Below are 15,181 nucleotides of genomic sequence, written 5' to 3'. Positions count from 1 at the left end.
GCCTGTAAATAGTATTTTAACGCATGCACCACATCCAGGTTGTGCAACAAACGCTCCTTATGAGAGGAAGGGTTAGAGCACACAGAAGGAACCACAATCTCTTGATTAATGTTCCTATCTGAAACCACCTTAGAAAGGAACCCCAACTTAGTACCCAGAACTACTTTATCCGAATGAAAAATAAGGTAAGGGGAGTCACACTGCAACGCCGAGAGTTCTGAGACTCTGCGGGCAGAAGAAATTGCAACAATAAACAAAACTTTCCAAGATAACTTAATATCTAAGGAATGCATAGGCTCAAACAGAGCCTGTTGAAGAACTTTTAAAAACAAAGTTAAGACTCCAGGGAGGAGTAACAGGTTAGAACACAGGACTGATTCTGACCAAGGCCTGACAGAAGGATTGCACGTCTGGTACATCCACCAGACGTTTATGCAACAAAATAGATAAAGCAGATATTTGACCCTTCAAGGTACTTGTAGACAAACCCTTCTCCAGACCCTCCTGGAGAAAGGACAAAATTCTAAGAATCCGAACTCTACTCCAAGAATAGCCTCTGGATTCACACCAATATAAATATTTCCGCAATATCTTATGGTAAATCTTTCTAGTCACAGGCTTACGAGCCTGAATCATGGTCTCAATGACTTACTCAGAAAAACCACGCTTAGATAAAATTAAGCGTTCAATCTCCAAGCAGTCAGCTTCAGAGAAACTAGATTTGGGTGAAGGAAGGGCCCTTGAAGTAGAAAGTCCTTCCGCAATGGAAGTCTCCAAGGTGGAAGAGATGACATCTCCACCAAGTCTGCATACCAGATCCTGCGAGGCCGCGCCGGTGCAATGAGGATCACCAACGCCCTCTCCTGTTTGATTTGATCAATGACCCGAGGAAGGAGAGCGAACGGAGGAAATAGGGATGCTAGACTGAAATTCCAAGGAACCGTCAGAGCATCTATCAATACCACCTGAGGGTCCCTCGACCCGTACCTCGGGAGCTTGGCATTCTGACGAGATGCCATGAGATCCAGTTCCGGCTGTCCCCATTTGAGAATCAAGCTGGAAAACACTTCCGGATGGAGTTCCCACTCCCCTGGGTGAAAGGTCTGTCTGCTCAGAAAATCCGCTTCCCAATTGTCCACTCCTGGAATGTGGATCGCAGTGGGTCTCTGCCCACTGAATAATCTTGGCTGCCTCGATCATGGCCAAGGAACTCAGAGTTCCTCCCTGATGATTGATGTAAGCTACTGTATGTCAGACTGGAACCTGATAAACTGGGCTGAAGCCAACTGAGGCCAGGCCAGAAGAGCATTGAAGATTATTCTTCCCAAAAACATTCTAGAGCTGAGAGCAGACTCCTCCCGAGTCCATGACCCCTGAGCCTTTAGAGAGCCCCAGACTGCTCTCCACCCCAACAGGCTGGCATCCGTTGTCACAATCACCCAGGTGGGTCTGTGGAAGCAGGTTCCCTGGGAGAGATGATCCTGAGACAACCACCAAAGAAGTGAATCTCTTGTCTCCTGATCCAGATGTAATCGCGGAGACAGATCTGCATAATCCCCGTTCCATTGTCTGAGCATGCATAACTGCAGAGGCCTGAGGTGGAAACGGGTAAAAGGAATGATGTCTATGGCAGCCACCATCAGACCGATTACCTCCATACATTGAGCCACTGACGGCCGAGGAGAGGACTGCAGTGCCCGACAAGAATCGAAGATCTTTGATTTTCTGACCTCGGTCAGAAATATTTTTATCGATAAGGAATCTATTATGGTTCCCAAGAACACTACCCTTGTAGCTGGAATTAAGGAACTCTTTCCCAAATTTACCTTCCATCCGTGAGAGCGCAGGAAGGATAACAACATCTCTGTGTGGGAGTTCGCTGGATGAAAGTATGGCGCCTGAACCAGAATGTCGTCCAGAAAAGGCGCCACTGCAATGCCCCGCAACTGGAGTACCGCCAACAGAGATCACAAGACTTTTGAAAAAATTCTGGGCGCTGTAGCAAGACCGAATGGAAGAGCCACAAACTGGAAGTGTTTGTCTAGAAATGCAAACCTTAGGAACTTGTGGTGATCCCTGTGGATGGGAACATGCAGGTACGCATCCTTTAAATCTACTGTTGTCATGAATTGACCCTCTTGAACCAAGGGAAGAATGGAACAACTAGTTTCCATCTTGAAGGACGGTACTCTGAGGAACTTGTTTAAACTTTTGAGATCTAGAATTGGTCTGAAAGTTCCCTCTTTTTTTGGAACCACGAACAGATTGGAGTAAAATCCCAGACCCTGATCCTGCATTGGAACAGTAACTATCACTCCCAGATCGGAAAGGTCTTGAACACAGTGTAAGAACGCCTCTCTCTTTATCTGATCTACAGATAGTCTTGAGAGCAGAAACCTGCCCCTAGGAGGAAATGTCTTGAACTCTAGCTTGTATCCCTGGGACACGATGTCCACTGCCCAGGGATCCTGAACATCCCAAGCCTGAGCAAAGAAGTAAAGTCTGCTCTTCACAAGATACGGTCCCGGATCGGGGGCAAAACCTTCATGCTGACTTTGAGTCAGTAGCGGGCTTCTTAGATTGCTTTCCCTTGTTCCCTGACTGGTTGGACTTCCAAGAAGGCTTGGACTGTTCCTGCTTTGTAGAGGGAAAGGAAGGCTTACCCTTGAAGTTTCGAAAGGAACGAAAATTACTCTGACGTCCCTTCTGTTTATTCCTCTTATCCTTTTCTCCAGTAATGTCGGACATAATCTCGGCCAAGCCCGGTCCAAACAAGGTCTTACCCTTGTAGGGAATCGCCAAAAGTTTAGATTTAGACGACACATCCCAGAAATTGAGAAAAGAAACCTGTAGGGAAGCATCCATAATAAAAGAATTGGCCAACTTAAGGGCCTTGATCCTATGCTTGATTTCTTCGAGGGGGGTGTCTGTCTGAATAGAATCAGACAACGCATAAAACCAGTATGCTGCCGCACTAGTGACAGTAGCAATACACACCGCAGGTTGCCATTGTAACCCCTGGTGAACATACATTTTCTTGAGCAATCCCTCCAACTTCTTATCCATAGGATCCTTAAAGGGCCAGTAAACCTAGAAAATAATGTTATATAATTCTGCACATAGTGCAGAATTATATAACATTATATTAGTGCTAGCTTTATTATATAACATAATATTGCCTGTTAATTTTTATTAAAAAAGAGGGTTTTTCAGACCCGCCCTCTGTGTTCTACTGAGCGGGTCTGGTTTTCCCTCTGAGTGCATCTGGGCAGCTGTCTAGTCACAACCCGGACCGACCGCGCCATTACACTCAATGTAGCATTACACTCAATAGGGGATGGAGAAAAAGGGATACCAGGTCTCTCCCATTCCTTAGCAGTAATCTCTGTAGCCCGATCCGGCACAGGGGAAACCTCCACCATGAAAGGTACATCAAAATACTTGTTTAGCTTGCTAGACTTTTTAGGATTGACCACGACCGTAGTGTCGGAGTCGTCCAAGGTAGCCAAAACCTCCTTAAAGTGATGGTAAATTGAGGACAATGTGAAGGTAAAATCGTATTACTTAAGTCTCTATCGCCAAAATCGCTAGTTTTTTTAAATTTAAAATTCAATTGTTTTTTTTTAAAATAATATTTTACTTACTGAGCGTTATCGCTCCTTGCTCCGCCCCCAGTATTACTTCCTGATCTGTGTATGAGTTGTAGTAGAGAGCGGAACAACCCGCTCTCTACGTCATATAAGGAATATTGTTCAACTATTCACTTTGCGCATGCGTTAATTGCTTAATACATGTTTTCAGACAATCAGTCTGAGATCTAACATGTAGCGCATAGCTAACGAGGGGCATGTTAGTGTGTTTTACAGTCGCCGATTGGCCAGGATTCTGATTGCAAGTTGAAAACACGTGATTTTTAAAATCTATGGCGGCGATTGTACAGGTGGAGGAACGGAGCTGAAATGGAAGCATCTAAAAAGTAAATATTTACAAATACTGAAAGTTTTCGGCGTTTTGGTGAAAGTGCATTTTTTTTTTTTGTTATCTATACTATCGCATGTTGAAGTTTGCAATAGTTTACCATCACTTTAAGTAACAAACAGAGGTGTTCTAGCTTAAACCTGAAGAATACAACTTCAGCATCAGGAGGAGTTATACTGTCTGAGATTTCTGGGAAGGAACATTAGATTTCCTTAGATTTCCTCTTACGCTTTCCCTGCAGCATGGGAAAAGCATACAACGCATCAGTTACCGCAGAAGACATAAGGGTAGAGATGTCTTGCGATGAAACGCCAACCTGAGTTTGTGAGGAAGCGCAGGGCACTGCATGTGTGGACGGTAAAATTTGGGGCATATCTTGAACATTAGCAGGAGACCCCTGAACAGCATCCTCTTTAGACAACATTCTGCAGGGCCTCTTGGTCCATCTTTACCCAAAATAAATTCAAATGAAAAATAAAACACTTTTATTTGTCTATAAAGTAAAATCACAAAAAAAGGTAACTTTTTATTAATTTCACATAAAAACCTCAACTCCCCTGACAGCCTCTACACCTCAGCCAGCTCTGCTGAGGTGCCTACCTGTCCCCTCAGTAATTGGAAATATCCAGACTCAAACAGAACTGCTCTGCACTGTATCCGGTTACCGCTTAGATAAACGGAACCGCAACTAGAAGGGACACCTCCGAAGTCCGGAAATGACTAGGGAGAAAAAGCGCGCAGATTCTTTGCCGCTTCTAGAACAGACCCGCCCATTGTGGGTGTCACCAGAACCTCCCGGCCAGCATTAACTATTAGATAAGCTGCAGAAAGTATAACCACCATAACTGTTACAATAAAAGAACATCATAGTCCCTTCTCCTCGTCCCCATTGTCCTATAACCTCCAATAGGAAAAATGAGTCTAATGTCCCCACAGATTAACTGTTTAAAGTGCCAATATTTTTCTGTAATGCCTGCTAGAAAAATAAACTTAGTACTTCCACCAAATCTGCCTGGCAGCAGGGCAGCTCACTCGGTTTGAGAGGCATTCTCCCTCACATGGACCTGTGGAAAAAAGACAAAGACTGATTAATCTTACTCAGGCTTTCAATATTAGGGCAGCATTAACTACATGGGAGGCGCAGTGAGGATTGTACCCCACAAGTTCCCACTGCTTATAAGCCACCACTGCTCTACTGAACAGACTGACATGGACTATGGCTACACCCTAGTAGAGAAACAGCACAAGTTTGTACTGCTGACAAATAATAAAATCTTGATTGAAGAATCTTTCCAGACACCTAAACTTTACCACTTCCTTGCTTTAACGTAGGCAAAGAGAATGACTGGTGGAGGGAAGGGAGGTGATATTTAACAGCTTTGCTTTGGTGCTCTGTGCCGCCTCCTGCTGGCCAGGAGTGATATTCCCAATAGTAATTAGATGATCAGTGGACTCACTGTGTCATTAGAAAGAAATACAATTAAGCTTGAAAACTGGTACCTCAATCTCATAAGGTATGTTGCTTGCATGGATAGGAAATATTCCCCACTTTGGTAAAGATGCTGTTGCGCAAAAGGCTTTTTTGCAGATCATGAAGTGAGGGCAGTTTTGTTTTGATAAAAATCATATACTTATTCAGGTGTATATAGATACATATAAGCATTTGATCTCTATTAAAGGGATATTCTGGCCAAAAGAAAATTTATGCTTATCTGATAAATGTATTTCTTTTTTGACACGATGAGTCCACGGATCATCTTAAGTACTAATGGGATATTCACCACCTGGTCAGCAGGAGGAGGCAAAGAGCACCACAGCAGAGCTGTTAAATAGCTCCTCCCTTCCATCCCACTCCAGTCATTCGACCGAAGTTAAGGAAAGAAAGAAAAAGCCAAGGTACAGAGGTGTCTGAAGTTTACAATAACCCACAACCTGTCTTACAAGAACAGGGCGGGCCGTGGACTAGTGTCAAAAAATAAATAAATTTATCAGGTAAGCATAAATTTTCTTTTTTATGACACGATGAGTCAACGCATCATCTTAATAACTAATGGTATTCAATACCCAAGCTAGAGTACACAGATGATACGGGAGGGACAAGACAGAAAACCTAAACGGAAGGCACCACTGCTTGAAGAACCTTTCTCCCAAAAGCGGCCTCAGCCGAGGCAAAAGTGTCAAATTTGTAAAACTTTGAAAAAGTTTGAAGAGAGGACCAAGTTGCAGCCTTGTAAATCTGTTCCACAGAAGCTTCATTTTTGAATGCCCATGAGGAAGCAACAGCCCTCGTGGAGTGAGCCGTAACCCTCTTGGGAGGCTGCTGTCCAGCAGTCTCATATGCAAAACGTGTGATGCTCTTCAGCCAAAAAGAAAGAGAAGTAGCCGTAGCTTTCTGTCCCTTACCTTTTCCTGAGAAAACCACAAACAAAGAAGAAGACTGACGAAAGTCCTTAGTCGCCTGTAAGTAAAACTTTAAAGCACGGACCACGTCTAAATTGTGCAGAAGTCGTTCTTTCTGAGAAGGAGGATTAGGACACAAAGAAGGAACAACAATCTCCTGATTAATGTTCCGATTAGAAACAACCTTAGGAAGAAATCCTAATTTAGTACGTAAAACTACCTTATCTGAATGGAAAATAAGGTAAGGAAACTCATACTGCCGAGAGCACTGACACTACGAGCAGAAGAAATCGCAACAAGAAATAAAACTTTCCAAGATAACTTAATATCTAAGGAATGCATAGGCTCAAACGGGGCCCCTTGAGAACTAAATTAAGACTCCATGGAGGAGTAACTGGTTTGAACCCAGGTCTGACCCTGACCAAGGCCTGACAAAATGATTGTACATCTGGGACATCAGCCAGACGTTTTGTGTAACAAAATAGATAAGGCCGAGATCTAACCCTTTAGGGAGCTCGTTGATCAACCTTTCTCCAAACCCTCTTGGAGAAAAGACAAAATTCTAGGAATCCTAACTTTACTCCATGAGTAGCCCTTGGATTCACACCAATAGAGATATTTATGCCAAATTTTATGGTAAATCCTTTTAGTTACAGGCTTACGAGCCTGAATCATGGTCTCTATGGCCGAATCAGAAAATCCCCGCTTGGATAAAATTAAGCGTTCAATCTCCAAGTCAGCTTCAGAGACTTTTGCCTCGGCTGAGGTCTGCACACACAAATGTTTCTATATGCACAGTATATATATCAGCAATTAAGCGCTGCATAACAAAAGGTCTGCACACACAAAGGTTTATATATCTACAGAATACATACGCAATTAAGCGCTACATTACAAAAGGTCTGTGCCCACAATATGTTTATATATCTATAGTATAAGTAAATCCGCAATTAAGCACTGCATTACAAAAGGTCTGTACCCACTTTTTTTTTTATATTTTACAATATTTTACAAAAGGTCATATTATAAAAAAGTTTGCACGCAGAATAAAGGAAGAAAACTTAGTTTAGTACGTAAAACTACCTTATCTGAATGGAAAATAAGGTAAGGGGAAGTATATTGCAACGCTGAGAGCTCAGACACTCTACGAGCTGAAGAAATAGCAACAAGAAATAAAACTTTTGATGATAACTTAATATCTAAGGAATGCATAGGCTCAAACGGAGCCCCTTGAAGAAGTTTGAGAACTAAATTCAAACTCCACGGAGGAGTAACTGGTTTGAACACGGGTCTGATCCTAACCAGGGCCTGACAAAATGATTGTACATCTGGAACCTCTGCCAGGCGTTTGTGTAACAAAATAGATAAGGCAGAGATATGACCCTTTAGGGAACTTGTCGATAAACCCTTCTCCAAACCTTCTTGGAGAAAAGACAAAATTCTGGGAATCCTAACTCTACTCCATGAGTAGCCCTTGGATTCACACCAATAGAGATATTTACACCATATATTATGGTAAATCTTTCTAGTTGCAGGCATACAAGCCTGAATCATGGTCTCTATAACCGAATCAGAAAAACCCCGCTTGGATAAGATTAAGCGTTCAATCTCCAAGCAGTCAGCTTCAGAGAAACTAGATTTGGGTGAAGGAAAGGCCCCCTGAATCAGAAGGTCCTTCCTCAACGGAAGTCTCCAAGGTGGCAGAGATGCAATCACCACCAGATCAGCATACCAAATCCTGTGAGGCCAAGCAGGAGCAATGAGGATCACTGATGCCCTCTCCTGCTTGATTCAAGCAATGACCCGAGGAAGAAGTGCCAACGGGGGAAATAGTTATGCCAGGCTGAAGGACCAAGGAACCACCAGAGCATCTATCAGTTCCACCTGGGTATCCCTGGACCTCGGCCCGTATCTCGGGAGCTTGGGTTTTCTGACGAGATGCCATGATATCTAACTCCGGCCGACCCCATTTGAGAATTAGGTTGGAGCATACCTCCGGATGGAGTTCCCACTCTCCCGGATGAAAAGACTGCCTGTTCAGGAAGTCCGCCTCCCAGTTGTCCACCCCTGGGATGTGGATCGCTGACAGATGGCAAGAATGGGCCTCCACCCACCGGATTATCTTGGCTACCTCGGTCATCGCTAAGGAACTCCTCATTCCTACCTGATGATTGATATAAGCCACTGTCGTTATGTTGTCCGACTGGAATCTGATAAACTGGGCTGAAGCCAACTGAGGCAAAGCCAGAAGAGCGCTGAAGATCGCTCTTAGTTCCAGGATGTTTATAGGAAGAACAGACTCTGCCTGAGTCCATACTCCCTGAGCCTTTAGGGAACCCCAGACAGCTCCCCACCCTAGAAGGCTGGCGTCCATTGTCACAATCACCCAGGACGGTCTGCAAAAGCAGGTTCCCTGGGATAGATGATCCAGAGACAACCACCATTGAAGAGAGTCCCTTGTCTCCTGTTCCAGGGTTATTCGAGGAGACAAATCTGCATAATCTCCATTCCACTGCCTGAGCATGTTTACTGCAGAGGCCAGAGGTGGAACCGAGCAAACGGGATGATGTCCATTGCCGCCACCATCAGTCCGATTACTTCCATGCACTGAGCCACTGACGGCCGAGGAATGGACTGACGGGTATCTAGAATCTTTGATTTCCTGACCTCTGTCAGAAAAATCCTCATAGATATAGAATCGATAAGAGTTCCCAAGAAAGTCACCCTTGTCTTCAGGATTAAGGAACTCTTTTCCAGATTTACCTTCCACCCGTGAGTTCTCAGGAAGGATAGCACAACATCGGTATCAGATCTTGCTTGTTGACAAGATGGCCGCTGGATTAGAATATCGTCCAGATAAGGTGCCACCGCAATGCCCCGCGGTCTTAGAACCGCCAGCAGAGACCCCAGAACCTTTGTGAAAATTCTGGCTACCGTGGCCGACCAAAAGGAAGAGCCACAAACTGAAAGTGTTTGTCCAGAAAGGCAAACCTCAGGAACCTGTGATGATCTCTGTCCCAGATCAGGGGCATGCTCTTCATGCTGTTTTAGATTCAACAGCAGGCTTTTTGGATTGTTTACCCTTGTTCCAAGACTGGTTGGGTCTCCAAGTAGGCTTAGATTGTTCTGGTTTAGAGGAGGAAGAGAAAGAATTTCCCTTGAAATTTCAAAAGGAACGAAAATTACTTTGTCGCCCTTTCTGTTTGTTTCTCTTATCCTGAGGAAGGAGATGACTGTTAAATGAGTCATATTAAAGTGCCCACTTTCCTCTGAGTCTTTGTTATCCTCCCAAAATAAAAACTCAGCACTTACCTTAATGCTGTCCGACAGCAGGACAGACCAGCAGGTTTAAGAGGCCTCTCCCTCCCATAGCCCTGTGGAAAATGATAAAGTCTGAGTTAAATTTGCTTAGGCCATCAGGATTAGGCCAGCATAAATGTATGGGAGGCGCAGTGAGAATTATGTCGCACAAGTTCCCATTGCTCTAAAGTCACCAAAAGCTCTACTGAAGAGACGGATATGGACTACGGCTACACACTAGAACAAAGCAGCACAAACTTGCACTACTTTAAAAATAATAAACTCTTGATTGAAGAATCTTTTCTAACACCTAACTTTACCTCTTCCTAGCAATAACGTAGGCAAAGAGAATGACTGGAGTGGGAGGGAAGGGAGGAGCTATCTAACAGCTCTGCTGTGGTGCTCTTTTCCTACTCCTGCTGACCAGGAGGTGAATATCCCATAAGTAACGAAGATGATCCGTGGACTCATTGTGTCTTTAAAAAGAAACTTTAATTTTTACACAAAAAGTTTGAATGTAAAAAACGTTACTGTCTCTTTAAATTTAAAAGTGTAACTTTTTTACTGCGTGTGAGAAAAAACGTGTTCAAACACCCAAACACAAATAAAAGTGACACCCCTTCACCTCAGCAGCTCTGCTGAGGTGCCTACCTGACTGCAAGACCAGAGCCTCTCTCTCCCTTCTGGCAAGCAATCCGGACTCGATAGGGGAACAATTCAACAACCCTCCAGACCTAGAAACGCCTGATCTAGTCAGAAGACATGCGTTTCTAGGCAGAGGAACTATCCGGTCTGTATCCGGTCTTTACTGTGTCTTCAGATAGAGGCGCAGAGAAAAGGTGCGCAAATACAGAAGATCCGCCCATCGTGGGCGTGGCTAACCGAAACAACACTCTCCCGGACGTTACATCATGTTAAAATTAACGCCATGAAAAAGAACCACCATTCAAGTGTATATCTCCCAGCTGCAGTGCCTGTAACACGCTGTCTGGTTCTCTCAGATTCTGAGAGCTTTTGTCCCCTAATAAAGTGCCTTATACATTTGCCCTGCAATAATAAGCCCTTTATGAAAAGTAATGAAGTTTAATAGTGCTCCTTTTCCTCTAAGTGTCCCAGGAAAAAGACAAGCACTTACCTCATATGTCTGCCTGACACCAAAGGCAGTTCACTAGGTTTGAGGGGTCCTATCCTCCACATGGACCTGTTAAGAAAAAGAGATTCCTGAATATATATTCCTCAGGTTTTCAGGGCTAGGGCAGCAATAATATATGGGAGGCACAGTGAGAATTATGTCCCACAAGTTCCCATTGCTCTAAAGCCACCAAAAGCTCTACTGAAGAGACTGATATGGACTACGGCTACACCCTAGAACAAAGCAGCACTCTCTGGCACTACTTTAAAAATAATAAACTCTTGATTGAAGAATCTAATCTAACACCTCACTTTACCTCTTCCTATCACTAATGTAGGCAAAGAGAATGACTGGGGTGGGAGGGAGGGGAGGAGCTATTTAACAGCTCACCTGCTGACCAGGAGGTGAATATCCCATTAGTGGTGATTAGATGATCCGTGGACTTGTGTCATAAAAAAGAAAATATAAATTCACATAGATGAATTACATCTTTAAATAGAAACATATGTGCAATATATAATGTTTTGGCAAAAATGCTTTTATTAAAAGTTATCACTGTTTTAGCGTTAACATTTTTCTCTGCATGTGATGCATTGCTAGATATTGTCAGTTCACCAGCATTTTAAATACTGCAGCTGCTCAGAATGATAGTGGGGCTTGTATTGTATCAGCAATTAAGAAATTCAGTCATTACCATAATATACAAGGACCTTAGGCTCTCTAAACAAGTGCTGTGTTTAAAATGCTGGTGCATGGAGCATACTTAAATACACTTTTTATACAGCTATAGCTTTTATTAGAAGCATTTTTGCCAATAAATTTACCGTATATTAAAAAAATGCTTCTATTCAAAACTGAAATGCATCCATGTGTATTCCAATTTTGGCTGGAATGTCCCTTTACTAAAAAAATGTCATTATTTCTGAGAGATAAATAAATTCACAATGGTCACAGAGGCTGAGATCATTTATAGAAATATAGAGTTTTTATTTACAAAAAACATAATGGTATAAAGTCATAACATAAAGCTATTTACAATTTTTAAAGGAATTAATCCCCATGTCTTTGTAAAAGAAAACGTCTATACCTTCCATTTGGGTTAAAAATTGTTTTTTTGTTTCTATAAAACCCATTTATTCCAGTTAACTTCTGAAGGAAAAATTGATCCCAGTCTCATAATGCAATCGATGGTCGGTTCATAATACGCATTTGTTTCTTCGCACAGCTTGGGATTATCCACCATTTGTGGAATCACCGTAGGAGAGAATAAGGAAACTTTTGGCACTTTAGAAGTGTAATATTTTTTTATGCAGCCAACATCCTGCAGCACCTGCAATAAAAACAAATTTGTTACAGAAATGGTGCCAGCACTGCAGTGCGGTCAGATATCAGCAAGTAGGCGCTGCGTTACAAAAGGTCTGCACACACTAAATGTTTATATATGCACAGTATAAATCAGCAAGTAAGCGCCGTGCTACAAAAGGTCTGTACATACACTAAATGTTTATATATAAACCGTATATATCAGCAAGTAGGCGCAGTGCTACAAAAGGTCTGCACACACACTAAATGTTTATATATAAACCGTATATATCAGCAAGTAGGCGCCGTGCTACAAAAGGTCTGCACACACACTAAATGTTTATATATAAACAGTATATATCAGCAAGTAGGCGCCGTGCTACAAAAGGTCTGCACACACACTAAATGTTTATATATAAACAGTATATATCAGCAAGTAGGCGCTGCGTTACAAAAGGTCTGCACTCACTAAATGTTTATATATGCACAGTATATATCAGCAAATAGGCGCCGTGCTACAAAAGGTCGTCACACACAATAAATGTTTATATATGCAAAGTATATATCAGTAATAAAGTGCAGCTTTACAAAAAGTCTGTGCATATATAAACATTTAGTGTGCGGACAGCATATATCAGCAAGTAGGCACCACATTACTAAAGGTCTGCACACACAAATGTTTCTATATGCACAGTATATATATCAGCAATTAAGCGCTGCATAACAAAAGGTCTGCACACACAAAGGTTTATATATCTACAGAATACATACGCAATTAAGCGCTACATTACAAAAGGTCTGTGCCCACAATATGTTTATATATCTATAGTATAAGTAAATCCGCAATTAAGCACTGCATTACAAAAGGTCTGTACCCACTTTTTATTTTATATTTTACAATATTTTACAAAAGGTCATATTATAAAAAAGTTTGCACGCAGAATAAAGTTTACAAATGCACAGTATATGTCAGCATTTAAACAGTTATGTAGTTTAAGTACATTTATCTTATCTCCTCTACCATATTACAGGGTCATATTTCTGAAGCATGCCCTTACTGGAAATGGAAATACTACACTTTCCAGGGGTGAATTACAGGAAAAGTAAAAAATGAAATAATGAAGATATTCACATAACAATATTATCAGTACTACAACGGATGTACTAATCATATTTGGGCTCAGGAGCAGGAAAACTGACACTTTATATTTTCTGATGAGAGAAAATCTCTCAGACTCAGGAATAAAAATCTAATATATTAAAAAAGCATGAACGGAAGAATTGTCTAGACAACTGCAGAGATTCATGAATACTGGGAACCTGACCTGTCTTGAATGGGTTAAACCAAAGCTCCTCAATCTCCAGTGCCTCTAGCAGAGGAGATATGGGGTGCCCTGACCTGGGGATCAGGTGACTGAACTAATGAACAGCCCAGGAAAGGCCTCATCTCTTAGGGAATTAGCGGAGAACCGCATTGTTTGACTACATTTATACCTGTATGTGAATCCTTATTGTCTGATCATCTGACTTATAAAACTATTTGTAGTTATTGCTGTGCTTCACTCTGATTTATGTTTGTTACTAAGCATGCGCCTACTAAATCTGAGGTGGTCCTCAAAGGGGTATTGAGGGATTTCTTCTCATGTTAAAACACAAAACGTAGATAATCAACAAGTGACCCGTGTATACCAATAACACGTTATTTACCTGCAATAACTCCATGACAATGAATGGGTGGAGTATACCACTGTAGTGTTGAATTAAGCTGGCCTCTTGTATTCCAGGCTTGGTCATGATATGATACACCACAGCTTCCAGCATCCCTTTACACACTGGCTTGTTTAAGCTGCCATCAACCACCCGCCATGGTCTTCCCAAGAAGCAGCAATCAGTTCCGCTTGAGAAAAGAACAATGTTAGCTAATATACAACCAGACAGGCATGTTTTTGGGGCAATTACTTTTTAAGGAACACAATACCACATTTCAGAAGTATGGCTAATACAGAAAGCAGACTCACCTCTTGTGCAACTTCGCTATAGATTTCTCTGCAAAAATGACAAAAAAAATTACATCACATTTTAGAAATATAAATGTATTTCATTAGGATCAGAAAAACATCACATTACTGTTGCATTAGCAGAAACCCCCCAGATGTGTTCAGTCCCCCACCTCCTTGGGGAATAATCACCATTTATAAATATATCTAAAAGTTTATAAATATGGAATATAAACATTTTGTTACTCTCACCTTCGGCTAACATACCATATAACATTAAAGGGACAGTCTACACCAGAATTTTTATGGTTTTAAACTAGAGATAATCCTTTCAATACCCATTCCCTTGTTCTGCATAACCAACACAGTTATATTAATGCACATTTTACCTCTGTGATTACCTTCTATCTAAGCTTCTGCAAACTGCCCCTTATTTCAGTTATTTTGACAGACTTGCATTTTAGCCAATCAGTGCTGACTCCTAGGAACTCAACTTGCATGAGCACAGTGTTATCTATATGAAACACATGAACTAACACCATCTAGTGGTAAAAAAATGTCAAAATGCCCTGAGGTAAGAAGCGGCATTCAAGGGCTTATAAATTTGCATATGAACCTCCTAGGTTTAGCTTTCAACTAAGAATACCAAAAGAACAAAGCAAAATTGGTGATAGAAGTAAATTGGAAAATTGTTTAAAATGACATGCCCTATATGAATCATGAAAGTTTGTTTTGGACTACACTGTCCCTTTAAATATACCATCATGCCATTTCAGTGGGAAGTACTTGCAGGCTTGGACATTTCAATGGAAATAAGGTACATAATCTGCTTCTGATCTTCTAATAGATAAATAATCTTGTAAATGTTACTGGCTCACACCCTTGAAGGTTCTCAAAATCCATCTGAGCAAATTTACCTTGAGATTGAAGCCAAAGCCTGGATTTATCATAAAATCCAGGATTACTTGTGTATCTGCTGCTGGAGGCATTAGCGTTTTCACTCTTACCAGAGCCGCTCACTATGAATGTACATAGGAAAAGTAAAAAGGTCACAGGATTAATTTCCTCTTTT

At 41.8% G+C, this 15,181-nt stretch overlaps 2 protein-coding genes across 8 annotated transcripts in view; one reads left to right on the top strand and one right to left on the bottom strand.

Annotated features, from left to right (window-relative positions):
- SNRNP25 (small nuclear ribonucleoprotein U11/U12 subunit 25) overlaps positions 1–13,662 on the top strand; it is a 47,683-nt gene extending 34,021 nt beyond the window's left edge. For all 4 annotated transcript variants that reach the window (XM_053694481.1, XM_053694479.1, XM_053694476.1 and 1 more), the window contains one exon: positions 13,144–13,662. In XM_053694481.1, the coding sequence (XP_053550456.1) occupies positions 13,144–13,157 (14 nt within the window). In that variant the 3' untranslated portion in view covers positions 13,158–13,662. The remainder of the gene's footprint in view (positions 1–13,143) is intronic.
- Positions 11,774–15,181, bottom strand: part of GTF3C1 (general transcription factor IIIC subunit 1) — a 274,627-nt gene continuing 271,219 nt past the window's right edge. For 2 of the 4 annotated variants that reach the window (XM_053694472.1, XM_053694473.1), the window contains exons 36-39: positions 15,027–15,128; positions 14,131–14,158; positions 13,820–14,009; positions 11,774–12,140 (exon numbers count right to left, since the gene is read on the bottom strand). In XM_053694472.1, the coding sequence (XP_053550447.1) occupies positions 11,931–12,140; positions 13,820–14,009; positions 14,131–14,158; positions 15,027–15,128 (530 nt within the window). In that variant the 3' untranslated portion in view covers positions 11,774–11,930. Of the gene's footprint in view, positions 12,141–13,819; positions 14,010–14,130; positions 14,159–15,026; positions 15,129–15,181 lie in introns of those variants that run through there. The other 2 variants (XM_053694474.1, XM_053694475.1) reach the window with 2 other exon arrangements.

The sequence above is a fragment of the Bombina bombina genome, chromosome 11 (assembly GCF_027579735.1).
Source record: "Bombina bombina isolate aBomBom1 chromosome 11, aBomBom1.pri, whole genome shotgun sequence".
NCBI classification, from domain to species: domain Eukaryota; kingdom Metazoa; phylum Chordata; class Amphibia; order Anura; family Bombinatoridae; genus Bombina; species Bombina bombina.
The sequence above is the reverse complement of the archived record's forward strand: the minus strand, read 5'-3'. Positions and strand labels throughout refer to the sequence as shown.